This window comes from Triturus cristatus, chromosome 4_2 (assembly GCF_964204655.1).
Source record: "Triturus cristatus chromosome 4_2, aTriCri1.1, whole genome shotgun sequence".
Taxonomy (NCBI): Eukaryota; Metazoa; Chordata; class Amphibia; order Caudata; family Salamandridae; genus Triturus; species Triturus cristatus.
This window is the reverse complement of record NC_140586.1, coordinates 148,730,081-148,745,125: the sequence shown is the minus strand read 5'-3', so window position 1 is coordinate 148,745,125 and position 15,045 is coordinate 148,730,081. Positions and strand designations below refer to the sequence as shown.

Below are 15,045 nucleotides of genomic sequence, written 5' to 3'. Positions count from 1 at the left end.
TGTATGAATAAAATTGTGTTTTTAACACAACACTGGAGAGACTGTATTTATGGGAGCCCGTCAGGCATTGCAGCGCCGGCCCGACGAGGAGCAAGCCCAGATGATAAAGCATGACGCCTAGCTTGCTGGGTGTGTGAGGGCTCCAGTTCCGAAGAGGGGTCTCCCCCTCTCACTTTGAATAATAGGATTCACTTATTGACCCTACATATCGAACCTAGTACTCGCTGACCTTATATGTCTCCTCACCCTTAGGAACTGCATACCCATCTTTATACACATTGCCCTGGGCACGTATGCTGGACCTGAAAAAAAGCCCTATTGTCCCTCCTCTTGTTGTTACATATGCCATTTGTAGTGTAGCATTTCTGTTGTGCTTTTCTCCCTCATAGATGTGTTCCTTCGATTTTGTCTACAGTTGTGCGGATTTCAAAGAAATACAGTTACGCACTGTGTCGTTTATTATTGTAAATGGTTGACTTTTCAGAGTCTTATGCTTCCTGTCTTATATTTATATTTTATTTTGATTTGCAAAATACTAAAAATATAATGACAGCGACCAATACATACCTTTACAAATATAAAAACATAAGAAAATGATACACTGTCTCTAAAATGATTTGGAGATTGCTACTAATTTCATAAACATTTCAAAGAAGTTTGAGCCTGTTTGCTGGTACAGTTTGAGACTGAGCACCGAATTTTACAAGGTTATTAAGGTGCACGCTACCAGGAGTATGCAATGCATTAAAATATAATATGACAAAAGTTAAGGGTTCTGCAGGGAAGCAAGAAGATGAGTGGGGGAACTGCAGGCTTTCCTCCTGGGGTGCCTCAACAGGCTCCGCTAGAAGAAACCCTTGACCGGTAAGTCAGTACACACAGGGCCACCAGGTCACAGTGACAGTAGACACACTAATTAGGGTTGGGTACCGTAATGATATTTCTCTGCCAGGGACATCTCTGTGAGGCATGGTAGTTCCAGGAGGGAAATCAAACAGAGACCACCTGACCAAAAAGAATACATTCCCTGCCCACCAAAATGACTGATGTTTGTTTTACAAAACAAACTCAATGTGCCTGTGGACAAAACTTCCTGCCTTCAGACCATGAGCAGCCCTGGGTGGTAGAGATCTCGCAATAGAGCCTTCTGGAGATGGATGGTGGCTAGCAGGCCTCTTGCCGAACCTCAAATGGTCTCCATAGTCTTCTCCATAGCTGTTCTGCATCAGCCCAGAATTTAATTTGTGTGAGCAAAGTGTACATCACAAAAGTCTTATCTTCCTCCATCCATACTGCATCCTTTGGGGGTGGCCAAAAAGGTTTGCGTTCATGACATGAGAGAATAACACCTTTATGTTTTATCTTTGCAGACCCTCTCATTGGCCTACCTTACCGGAATGCTGTCCAGGTAACAAATAAAGTTATGGTGGCTAGTTTTGTAAGTGTTCTGACATACTCATTTTGAAAGAGCTTTTTAGAGGTGGGTTGGAAGATTGGTAACTAGGTTGCATTCCTTTTCTTGACATTGAGTCCACTCTCAGAAAGTGGCGTCGCAGTTTGCTGTACAATGTAGTATTCGAGTGTGCTACCCAAGTGATGTCAGTAGGAGCAGTAGTTATACCATCGGCTTCTCCCAGCATGAGGCGCATTAGGCGTGATACAGGAAACATGTGCTTTGGGGCTCATGCCTCACGCAGTTATAATCTCGCTGACAAGGAAACACCACCCGTGAGAGTGGAGAGAAAGTGTTGAAAGCCCTGTTAGTCACAGGGCGCCTACTTGCATTGCATTTCCTCAGTGCAGAGACACACTGGGTCAAAATTTGTCCTGGGCACCAAAATAAAAGTGGCCCCCATTAGCGAACCAGAGGTCTCAATCTGCTAATCAGACCAGTTTTTAACTTATAAAGACGCATTGTGTGGCTATTTTTTCAAGGTATGGGAGACTACATACATTTGTTTTTGCTGCAGACAATGTTTGTTTTAATATCAGGGGAAATCAACACTTAAAACAGGCCTACCTGGTCACAAAACAGGGCCACAAACTGACAAAAAAAAGTCCCACACACTCATCTCTGTCAGACTAACTCATCAGGCACGAACTGATTGCCCTATAGGTCAGTCTGACCCTGCCTCAGTGTAGCTATTGTTAAAAAGAATGTGTATTCGGTTCAACTTTTACCCACATTTCTGTTTTCTTTCCAGTTATTTTGACACCAAGTCAGTGCTGCTTTGTCTGGGAATCACAGCCCTTGTATGTCTCTCCATCACCATCTTCAGCTTCCAGACCAAGGTGAGGCTGGCAGGGATCAGAACTTAACAGAATGAGGGAGAAACAGTGCTGCTAAAACATAAAAGTAGCGAGAAGTGGATGTGTCTGTATGTGTGTGAGGGCTGTGTATGCGTGTGCAGGGGCACACGCGCTGTCACTCACACCTGCATAGGACCCTTTCAAAGACGTAAACAGCCAAGCACAACAATCTAAGCAGCTGGTGCACCAAGTCCACACCGACATCAAAGACTGAGTCTGTACATCAGAATTGGCTGCATGCAGATGATATGGGCAAACAGAGGGGGTTCTCACATGTGAAATAAGGCTGAGTCTGAAATGTGGAGCGTGCAGCAGAGAGGTCAGGTGCAAGTTGTAATGCAGCTGGGATGCAGCCTCAACTTTTTTGAGAACCCTCCCAACTAGTCTGTTGGCCTATTTAAAAGCCAAACGGCATTGCCAAAAGACAGTGTGTTATGCGATCTCCTTATCTAGTCATCACATTGTATTCAAAAGCACAATGGGCCTAATTACGTGTCTGGTGGTCCTCGGACCCCCAGACTCTTGGTGGGGCGGCGGTGGCAGTCTTAAGATTTCCACATTACGACTCTAGTGGTTGTGCAGCCTTGGGACTGCCAATTCCACCAGGGAACTGCCGTCACCTGGCAGTGGCAGGTGGTCCAGGGGCATCCATATGCTTGGCTGGACTGCCGTGGTCCCGCCAAGCATATTATGAGTTTCCTCTCTGCCAGGGTTTTCATGGCAGTTTCTCATGCATGAAAACCCTGGCGGAGAGGAAACAAAGGGGGCTCTGCAGGGCCCCCTTGTGCCCGACACCCTGTGGATGCACACACAGGGTTATAACATTTGTCCCTTGTGTTCATGCACAGAAGTTCCAGCATGGCATGGACTTTTTAGCCCATGCCGTGTTGGAACTTTTTTTTCATTCTCCCATTGCGGTGCCTATTTTATAAGCACTGCCATGGGAACTCCAAAGAAATCGCCCGCCAATGACCAAAAATCATTATTTGGCAGGCAGTTCTCACCCGGGTTTGGCGGTGCGGCGGGGGGGCTGTCCCGCTGCCGCACTGTCAAACTCCTAATTGGCCCCCATGTGTTTTTGGATTGTAATGTCACTCTCTCCATTATGAGCATGAGCTTAAAGCCCAATGTACAAAACATGCTTACTATTAATATCCTGATTTGGCTGAGTGTGTTACATCTTAGTTTTCTTGCAGCTGTCCCACTCTTTCTGTTGTGTCATAAAAATATTGCTAGGCCTAACTATACCTCTCATAACAAGCCTAACAACTGTTTGTGTATTTTACCTACATTTTAATTAGTCCAAAAATAGTTACTGTGTTTGCTCACCTGTTTGTAGGAATCAATCTAACTTCAACTCCACAGCACTGCTGCTCATCTTTCTCCAAGCACTTGTAGATCCCACGCAGTTTACCAGAGAAGTAATGTTTGTTCTTCTTCAGTCCATTCCAAAATATCCACCATGGATGATTTGCTGTCAATAACCCCTACTAACAATTAAAAAGAACTGAGTTGTTGCAGTAACCCTCTGTATTTAGCTGCCATCTTTAATAAAGGTGTACATTCTCTATATTCAGAATATGTTGATAAAGGAGGTGGAATCCTCTGTACGTAATGATTACATTTTCTTCCCTGAACCCTTCTTCTTATTTCAAATCAATGTTAAGCATTTCTTCATCTCCGACCTCCTCAGGAGCCATCATCTGCTGGTCACCAAAACCCTCCACTACTTTCTTTCCATGCTTGTCTTCCAGTCTTTATTTCACATGTCGCATTGAACATCGCCCAACCCTTCAGCCCCAATGCTATACAGTGGATGCAGAGTGGATGTGAGAATGAGTGGTTGTGAATATGGAAGATTGATGAATTCTCAATGTACAAGGCCCATGGAACACTATAGATGAAGCCTTACTAGAGCATCACAGTCACATAAGGCCTGCTGAAGAGTTTATTGGTGTACACAAATCTTTCAATTCCCGGAAGTGCTTAACCTGGGAGAGAAAGTCCTCTGTTTGGATTTCCTCCTTCACATTGTTCATATACAGAAAATCCAATAGATGAATCTCTTTCTGTGAGGAAATTGGGTGTATTATATGGTGTGGTTGTGAGACCTCATAGTGTAATACACTACCAACCCCTTTAGGAGTAGTCAGGGTTTGTTTGTCAAACCTTTGCTCAACGGTGGGTAGCTGTGACTCTGAGAAGTCAGGCTTGCACAGAGGAACAAGTGTGAAGCATTTAAACTGCGGCAAAGCAATTGAAGAAGAAAGAAACAAGACACTCATGGAATCCAACACCAATTTGTAAAAATTGTTTAGATTTGTATGAATTTTTAGACACCAGAACAAAAAAGATCCATCTGAGGCTTCCAGGGATATAGATTTTCAAAAGTATAATAAATCACAACTTTTCACGTAGCCATAGCCACGTCATGGCATTTCAGACAAACTCAACAAATTTGACACTAGGAAACTTTTTCAAGAAAAACATGGACAAGTCCTAATGCAGTTACTTAGAGTTACTTTGGGTGACCAACTCGACCAAGGAACCAGTCAAGGGGTCCTAAAATGCCAGAAGAAACAGTTGTTCCAACAAGGAAAGCAATCGTCAGTCCAATTCCAATGTCAGTGGACATTGCAATTTACTTCTATTTCAGTGGCCCTGATGCAAGGGATACAGGATGCAGAAGATGCTCAAGGATGCTGAAGATGCTATGTGGTTGACGAGGGCCTTCCTAGGGCTACTACTCGATCTTCAGCTTGGTAAGGCAATTCTGACTACAGCAGTCAACGTCCTTCAAAGTCCTCTCGAGCTCGACAGAAGTCCAGTTGACACTGAGCTACCAGTCACTTGTACAACAGTTTCAGCTGTTTCCTTCTTTTGGCAGTAACTTGCGGTCTGGATGACCAAGCTGCACTCCAATGACTATCCCAGGTCCAGCAGACTCTGATGCAACGTTTGAGCATTGGGTCTTGGTCCTTTGGGCTCTATGAGGGGAGGAACCTCGGCTGCCACCTTACCAAACACGCTACCTCAACTTTTGTGGCCCTGTGCTGCTAGGAGGAGATCAGCCAACTAACCTTTGGAGTGTCTTGCTTTTGGCTGGGCTTAAGAGTCGGCTTCACCACTAGTAGCACACAGCAGCCACAGTCCTTTCCTTGGCTAGCCCTAAGATGCAACAGGTGCAGTCCAACTTTAGTGTTGCCTCTCTTTGCTTGTTCCTCGGTGCAGAAGGGCAGTCCTTCCACGGTCCTCCACTCCAGTCCAACATGATCTGAGTTCTGGGTGCCTGGGGTGCTCGTTTTGCGCCCATGAAATGCCCTCAGGGGAGGTTGCTGTCACTAGCCAGGGGGCTACCAGGTCACCAGGTCACCTCCTTCCTGATGACTACTTCCTTTGAAGTGTGGCATCTAGCTATACCAGAGTGCTCTAATCTGCCCACTCTTAAGATGGCAGAACCCCTCACGTCTCAAGAGCTTCGTAGCCCACCCTAGCGGTATGGCTACTATTGGGCTACGTCCATGGGAAAGCCAATTTCAGAAGTGTTTTTCTCCTTTTCTCCTTTGTCCCCACTGCCAGCCTGTCTACCTACATAATAGGGCAGCCTCTCCCACGTGTGCTTGCTACTTGCCCTCCCCTTTGAAGCTCACCTTTTGGGATAACACCCCATGCGGCTTCCTTCCAGGAGGAGGTAAGACCTCCTCCAATGGCAAGCCACTATTCTTAATTTTCCTGGGAGTCATTCACATGCCTCTACAGGGGAGCAGAAGCTGTCTTGTGGCCAGCCTCAGTGAATGGCCATGGAAGTCTTAAGCATAAGAGTAGAAACTTTCTGAAAGTTGCATGTAGCAACAAGTTATATTAATGTCGTCTTGGTAATCAAGTCAAGCTTAATGTAGTAAGTTGTTTGATAACTTGGAGTATCAACTTTAGTAGTCCCATTCAGAAGTTAGCATGGCTGAGTAGTCAGCATGTAACCCTGTAATCGCCAATGGGACTAACTATCCCTTTCGCAGAGAAAACAACAATTGTGGGTTTTTACTGCTAGAACATGTTAAACACATGTTCTACTTTACTAATACGCTGCAACCTGCATTAGGACTCCTCAATATGCCGGCTGTAGGGGCAACTTACACAAATTAAACAGTGTGTTTGGGTTTTGCAGGTGGGGCCCACTGGCGCTCATTTTTGGGGACTGGCACTTATTTTTCCTCATCAGTCTTTGATCGAGAGAAAATTGCACAAGGGGGAACAAAGGAGTGAGAAAAAGACAGAAACAAACATGCCAAAGGAAGAAAGCAGGAACCTGCAAGAGTGAGATAAAGGGGCAGAGAGTGCCTGATGGTGGATTAAAGAGACATGAGGTAGAACCAAGACTAGGCTGCCTTGGTATTTGGCACAGCAACATTCAATAGCTGTCAGCCACTGCACGTATTCGCTTTCAAATAAAACATTTGGCTTGTCTTATAGATAAGCCGTCAGCTGATTCTTGACACTGGTTGCCATCTGCTATGACATTGTGGGAGAGCCTGACTTTATTTAGCTAAGGATCAACATTGTTATTTATGAACACTAATTTGTCACTGAATACTTTAAGTAATGAGAGAAATAAGTCTCCAAGCAAAGCAAAAAGCACAGTGCTTATGCAAATGCGACATATGCTTTACATGTCCTATCTGTTAGAACAGAAATATGAGAACTTTAGCCCAAAACTATTTATAAATTTAGAGACGGGCCAACAACACATATACCAGAACAGCAGTTCAATAACTTCCTATTCCACCCATTAAAAGGAGAAAAATTAAATGGACATGTTTCACATATCCTTATATAAAGAAATAAATAATTTTGTTCAACAAAGCGCCCATGCACTCAACGATGCTCCCCCAATGATTTCCTCGCGGCGGCACACATTACCTCTGTCCTTAACGTAAAACCATGCCGACGCGTTTTGAGGACAACGGCTCTTAATCATGGGCTGCACACAGAGCTCGTCTGTTGGTTTACTCATTTTTATTATTAAAAGCAACCTCCCACAATGGGTGTGGCTCTCAGTGACTGCCACGTTTGCATGCTGGTAAATGCAGTTCAACAGGTGAGTTTCAGTGTACATCCTTAGTAGGCTCCATGGCCCTGTGTGTTCTTCACAGCATTTTAGCATCCTTTTGATAGGGAAAGACTTCTGGCTTTGCGTGCTTCCTTTTGCCAAAGAACATCGTACCATTCAGAAAGGAATTCCTGCCTTTCCCAGTCTTTTACATTTGGAAATGGTGCCCCGCCTGTTGTCGCGGCTCGGGCAGCCGCGCATAATTTTGTTCAGCAATAAATAAAATAAATAAAAAGCAAAGCAAGTAATATTATTAAATATGCAGGCCGAGACTATAACTTTGAAATTGGGACACTCCCCCTTTGTAATTGAAGGCCAGAAAACTCCCTTAAGCCCCTCATCTACAGCAGTCACCTCACTTTTATTTCTAGCATTGTGCAGGGATCTTATCTCTTTTCTAGCACAGTAGAGAAGGGTGTGCAAGTTGCTTACAAATATGATTAAGATACCCGACATGGGGCACCATGATTATTTTACTTTTACATTTCTATCATAGGATCTTTAAAAACGTCTAGAATTTAATTGCATGAAAGTACCTCCTTGAAAACTGGTAAAGACGATGAAGGTACAAAATATAAGAGAATCCCATTAGTAAAAAAAACTTTTGGAATGAGTGTTCGACTTGAGAGTATCCACGCCAGACTATCTAGCTAGACAATATCAGCCATGGAAAGAATGGACTGATCTCTGCACTGTACATTTCCTTAGTCTCTGTTTTGCCAAATTGATTGACCTATTCACAAAGGCAGGAGCCAATCTATCTAGCAAGCAAGCGAATGTGTACATAATTCTGCCTCAGTTTCAGGAGAACCAAGAATCATGAGCAGCTGTCAGAGGGTTCTGAGACATTTAGACCCGTCCAGACAGTAGCAAGTCGATTGTGTCAAAGGCTACTTACTTGAAGAAAAAGGATTCGCAATGAGAACATGCAGGTGCAATGGTTGGCCTAAATGAAAATATGATATGGCTGAGTTTATAATCCCTAAGGACATTGGTTAAACATAGGCAAACGGGTGCCATGCTGCTCCAGTGGGAGAGGCACCGTGCCTGCCCACCCTGTGGCATCCACTCACCATATCCTGAGTATCTCACGCCAAAGCGGGCCATTTATGCTGCAAGTGGTCCCTTTTTTAGAGGATTACTGGGTACCTGATTTATCTAAATGAAGCATGACTGGCAACACTGCTTCTTCTTGATTGAACGGTATGAGAAGCCAAGGAATTGAGGATTTTTTATTATCATAAATGCTAATTGGGAGATACAGGAAACGGAGGCCAGTGAGTACAACTGTGTGAATGCATAGAGTTGCTGCTAATGGGTATTGGAAGTAGTGCACATTTGTGTAATATTCCTGTTCCTTTTCTCTGCAGTTTGATTTCACGTCCTGCCAAGGTGTCCTCTTTGTGCTGGTCATGGTGCTGTTCTTCAGCGGGATCCTGCTTGCGGTCATAATCCCTTTCCAATACGTAAGCATCCATTCGCACTGCTGTCTCGCATACCCTACAATATCGCTAAGCCTTACGTATAATTCCTACCCTAACACCCTCCTGCACAAGTGGAACTCAGTATAAAGCACACTGGTCCAGGTCTATTAAGATTTCACGCAATGCAATGCAGCTCTCAGATTTGCTGCACTGTGTTGCATGAAGGCAAAAACACAATTGGTAGTCATGCCTACAAAGAGTGGCCTGCTGCTGGTGTGATCCCCTCCAAACAGGCTGTCTTCTTCTGTGCTCCACAGAGGAAAGTGGGCTTTGTCTTACATAAGACTTGTTCTGGGGGCATACCCTTCCAGTGCAAACTCTGGTTCAGAACCAACAGAAGTGTCTGACACATTGGATGTGTCCTGTCCATTACAGCACAAATGCAATGTGTCAGATTCTGGGTAAATTCAAGGCATTCCCCCTTCTTTGCACCGGCTTCCAGTCCATGTTACTTGTTGATGCAAAGACCGATCACCGTATCTCATTAGAGCGGGTTTTACTTCAATGTCTATGGGTCTTTGCTCTGATTCGCCCCTGTGATGTCCCCTTGACACAAAGAAGTGCAAAGCGTATTTAGGGCTATCAAAAGCATGAAACACCTTTTGTGCTTGAAGCGCGGCTTTGTACCACTTGTGCCGCACCAGGTCCGGCGCAAAGGAAGGGTAAGTCTGGGCCAAGGTCTAAAACTTAGCACCCATCACGACCCGATTCCTCCCAGCAGCATCCCTTTATGAACGTCATCATAGTACTACTGCTAGTCGCTTGCCTCTCTGGTCTTGGCTGCGGTGCTCCTAAATTTATTAAATGTGTGCACTTTACTAGCGATGTTTACTGTCATCCCTCTAATTCTGCTTGTTTCATTAAAGCTTTTGGCTATTTATGGTGCAGCACTGAGTCCATATGTCAAGCTTATAAATAATAAGGGATTGAGTTAATGTGACTTTGGGGGTGCCCGTCAACTGTTAAAGTTAACTGGTGTCGTGGCGGTGGGAATTAGAGTTTTCCAAAAAAAGACTTCAGTTATGGACATTGTTTCTTCTCTCCGTTTAGGTTCCCTGGCTCCACGCTATCTATGCTGTGCTTGGAGCGATCGTCTTCACCATGGTAAGACCAGTCATCTCTCCAACACAAAAAACTACTCGAGTGAGTGGATCTGAGCCTGCTCTTGCCATCGCAATCTCCATTGGCATCATTGCTTATTTAAAGACACACATGCCAGTTGATGAGAGAAGCACTTTATGTTACAATAATACGCCCTGCGGCAAGTCAAGGGCGTTTCAATGCTTGGAGTGCACCAGAAGTGTTCTCTGATCAAGAGTGCAAGAGCCAAACCTTACACTTAATCAGGTGCAAACCCTCTTAGAAATAAGGATATAGCTACACGCATCTGTAGGAGGCTGGATATGCAGACGCCACATCTTGTGCACATTTTTATTTCCAATTATGGTCAAGTTTCATCTGACCCTGAGGTACAGCAGTAACCAGTGTAGGCCGCCTAGGCTTGAGGTTAATTGTTAAAAGCAAGAAACAAATCGTTGCATTCAGGTGTCAGTTGTCTGCTCCTGTTGTAGCCTCTGGTTCGACACAAGAGGCATAGTGCCTACAGGTTGTCTCAAGCCAGATGTGTTACAGGATTCCGACTGTGGATGGATACCTAATATTAGCACAATCCTTCAAAATTTAGAGAATGCCCCAATATAAAACCCATATAAAACATCACAGGGAACAATAAAATATGGGAAATATTTCAGGGTTTCCTGTAATATACGAATTTCATCATCATAATGAAAGATCCTAAACCACCCTTCAGAAGTTTAACATTGTCATGGCTACTAAGATTATGTGGCATGGAAGACCTAATAATGCCACATGGCTATTTAAATTATATAGCAAAAATGCCAATTATTACATACGTTTTTTGGCAGTGTTATGTTCCTCCATATAAACAACAACAAACATGAACTCATGACATCTGCAAATTTTGGATATCAGGTTACGAACTATGGGGCATATGTATCAACATCACCATTTGCGATTCTCAAATAGCGATTTTTTAAAGAATCGCTATTTGAGAATTGCAAAACGGGATGTATTTAAAAAATTGCAAATTTTTTGCGATTTCTTAAAATTCCTTAATCGCGATTAGAAAATTGCGAAATCGCAATTAAGGAATACCTGCCCATTCATTTCTATGGGCCAGGAGACCCATAGGAATGAATGGGAAGTAACTCTCAAATAGCGATTCGCAATTTGTTAATCGCAATTTGAGAATAATTTCAAAGGTGCAAGGGTGTCATGATGACACCCTGATGTACCCCTGAAATGAGCATGTGGGTGCATATGGCGCACATACATGCCCTAAGGGCATGTATGAGCGCCACGTGGCACTTTGTAAAATTCAAAAAAGTGCATTTTGAAAGGAAATCGCAAATTACCACCAACTAGAAGTTGGTGGTAATTTGCGATTTCTTAAGGATAATTCGCACAACTTGGGTGCTTTTTACATATCATTTAAGAAATCGCAATTTGCGATTTCTTAAATGCTTACGCAAAATTAAGAAATCGCTAAATTAGCAATTCCTTAATTTTGCGATGGGATATTGGCTCATACATCCCGATTAGCGAATTTTTAATCGCAAAAGCAGTAATTTTGCGAATCGCAGCGTTTGCGATTAAAAAATCGTTTGATACATATGCCCCTATGTGGCAAATTATGTGGGGGCCAAAATTAAAGGTGAACTAAACATAATTTTCTGATTTCCTGATAGCTTTTACATTTAACCCTGTTTTAGTGTTTAAGTTTATGCAGATCCATGGTGGGGGGTGTTAAATACAAACTGTAGCACTGTTTAACGAATCTGCAACAAATGTGGCTGGCAGTTACCAAGTTACACCCAGCTATTTCAAGTTTTTTGTTGTACATCCAATGATGGGGAGAAGTTAAAGAGCATTGGAACCTTGACTCTTTCTGATGGATCTGCACATTTGGCAGAGATGTACCATATTTAGCCTACCCTTGGTTTTCTCAATTTCATGCAGACCCATTAAGTGGTAGGAGATTTCAATACGGGTAAAAGGTGTGTGTATCTGCTAATTCATTTGGCACTGTTTGATGAAGTCCCACATTCGTTGACAGGCATTTAGCGTGTTTAGCTTTCTGTTCGCTATGTCAAGTTTTGAGCAGACCTGTTGAGGGAGATTACTTTTTTTGTAGTCTGAATATAGAGCTGGACACATCACAACGATGCTTCAAGTCATATGTATATTTAATTTTGTAAGTATGGCTGTCATACACCACATGATCAAAAACAAACAGTTTATCCGTGACTGATGTAACATATATTGATGTTTAATGTGACAATGATAGACTGACGAACATTACATAAATGCATAAATAATACAAAAATGAAATCTCTTTGTCCAATTATAAAGTTCAAAAGTAACTTCCCATGTCATTTTTTGAAGGTTATGGTGACTGAGGACATGAGTAGATGGTACGTCGATGTTTCGACCCTGGTGTCTGTATTACTGAAAGGGCATCACGTAGGGTCTTCCTCAGGACAAAATGAACCATACGGAGCCAGCCAAGTTGTGATAAATCAGAAATAGGGAGCTCCTCCAATCCTGGATGGAGTCCAGAGTAAGAAATATATCAGATCATCATAGATGCATTTGTCACCGTAATAAACCAGTGTCTAGCCAATATCACCAATCGGCGTACACCTCTATGGGGAACCAACCACTTTTAATTTCAGCCAGGGACAAAGACAAATCATACAGTCTTTAGAGATGCAGAAACCAAATATCCTTAGAATTAATCAGTTTGGAATATAGCAATGAATGCAACCCGAAGCCGGCATTGACTAGCTTTAATTGTCGTTGTGTAAAAGGAATTGTCTTTTACCCAATTGAACTTTTTGTAGACTATGTCGAAAATACCCAGGTTCCGAGGGACCTGGTTGACTTTTATAGATCTGTTGAGGGAGGCAAAGATAATGGGAAGGTAACTATGTAACTTTGGAGCTATTCAATTAATTTGCATGGAATTTAGCAGTTAGCAAATCAAGCCCTGTGCAAGGCCAGGCAAGCCCTGCAATTAACCTCACTGCGCACAGCCGAGGTGGTTGGCCACAAGGCTTTCCCATAGGCAGCGCACAGCACAGAATGGGTGCATGGCAGGCTGTGTACTCTGGGGGATGGGCGGCCACCGCAGGGTTAGCACAGGGCGTGGCCCTGCAGCCAACCCCCACAGCGTGTAGCCAAAGGCCATGCGCATCATGGATTGAGGAGCCATTGTGGGTTGGGCGCAAGCCTGGCTGGAAGCTCTGCTGTCCACAGCCAAATGCTGTGCGCAATTGGGGTTGAAAATTAAGTGATTTGCAAAAAAACATTCATTCATTGGAAAAAAACACTATTAAAACTGAGTTATTTTTGAGGCTCAAATGTGTAAAACCATAGAAATGTGCCAATTATATTTAAGAAGCACACAGAATACCATACAACTGATGGACGTACGCCATGTTGTTCTCCTGTTCTTTCGTTCATGTCAGTCAACCATGAGTTAAGTCGTATTATGTCATGTATTGTGTGCGTTCTTAAACATAACCGGCAAATTTCAGTGCTTTTATGCGTCTGACCCTCAAACATAACTTAGTTTTTAATTGCATTCTTTCAGTGAATGTATATATATATTATGTGTGTGTGTGCGTGTGTGCGTGTGTGTGTGTGTGTGTGTGTGTGTGTGCATGTGTGACAAAGGTTACCTAAATAGCCAAAATGGGTTTAGCTTTGGAGGACTAATAGACACCAATGGAAGCATGCCAGCACCACTTTTCGGAATAAATAGCGGATGGTGATGCAGTTAAAGAGGACGGGTGAACCTTGCAGTGACCTGGCACTGTTGCCGATCAGGAGCTTGCAAGCATTTCACCGCAGTTTGCAGTCTGGATATATGTACATTCACTGAAAAAAACAAGGTTACAGGGAGGGCATAGTTAGGATAATGTTTTGCCCACACAAAACGATAGATATTCAGCAGTTAGAGTTATACTTCTAGTTATACTTATGTTAAGAAACTATGGGGCATATTAACAAGCCAGGCGATAAAATTATCGCCGCTTTAGCGGCAGAAAACCGCCGCTAAAGCGGCGATAATGGGCTTGATAATATGCTCTATGGAATTCCAATTGAAGCCCATGTTAAATGTGAAGGACGTCTAACATGGGCTTCAATTGGAATTCCATAGAGCATATTATCAAGCCCATTATCGCCACTTTAGCGGCAGTTTTCTGCCGCTAAAGCTGCGATAATTTTATCGCCTGGCTTGTTAATATGCCCCATTAATTTGTGGCCTGAAATTACTTAACGGCACTAGTTATAGTTTCTTCAGATAAGTATAACTATGAGTATAACTATAACTGCTGAATTGCTATGGTGAGTCAGAGTTTCTATAGGAAGAGTGGGGTTTTTTCATGAATAAATTGGGCACTACGTAAAGACTTTTCACAAAACTTTCAAATACAAAAGTTTATTCACCTCACCTCTTTCCTGAACAAAATTCAGTGTGATCCGTCAAGCGGGGGCTGGAACAAAGGGAGTCCCAAAACATTTTGCACTTCTGATCAGCCCTTTTAGAGAAATTAAACTTAAAAATGTATAGAAGTCTGTGATCAAGCCTGCTTGAGTTCCGCATAACTGAGCAATCTTATTGCTGGCTCAAACATGAAGAAAAATGTTAGCCACCATTACAGGGCTACTGAAAATTTTTGAAAAAACATATAGAAGGGAGCAGGTTAGGTATACTCTGACCCTCTAGCCTTTGTGGGGGGGGGGGGGCGGTCCTAGAGGGACACTCGAAGGGCCCATAAGATTTATTTTTTCTGTCATCACCCCTGTGGTCCAGTGGGACAAGAAAATTATAAAAAAAGAAAAGAAACTGTCAGCCCCAACTGATAATCCCCCCTCTGCTGCCTGCTATGCATGGCCAATGGTCATGCATGGCGATTGCCAAGGGATTGACCTTAAACATATTATAATAACAAATTGCTTCACATTAAAACAAAGCCATAGAAATTCACAGAACAAAACAAAAGTTAAAGTAGAGTAAACAGAGGAAGATAGAAAGATTTTAACTTTCATTAAAAA

The 15,045-nt window shown here is 43.1% G+C and overlaps 1 protein-coding gene across 1 annotated transcript in view; it reads left to right on the top strand.

The window, feature by feature from the left end:
- The window catches only part of FAIM2 (Fas apoptotic inhibitory molecule 2), a 232,310-nt gene that overhangs the window by 138,046 nt on the left and 79,219 nt on the right, over window positions 1–15,045 (top strand). Inside the window, exons 8-11 of the mRNA XM_085600053.1 lie at window positions 1,371–1,408; window positions 2,205–2,292; window positions 8,788–8,883; window positions 9,952–10,005. Of these exons, the coding sequence (XP_085456179.1) occupies window positions 1,371–1,408; window positions 2,205–2,292; window positions 8,788–8,883; window positions 9,952–10,005 (276 nt within the window). The remainder of the gene's footprint in view (window positions 1–1,370; window positions 1,409–2,204; window positions 2,293–8,787; window positions 8,884–9,951; window positions 10,006–15,045) is intronic.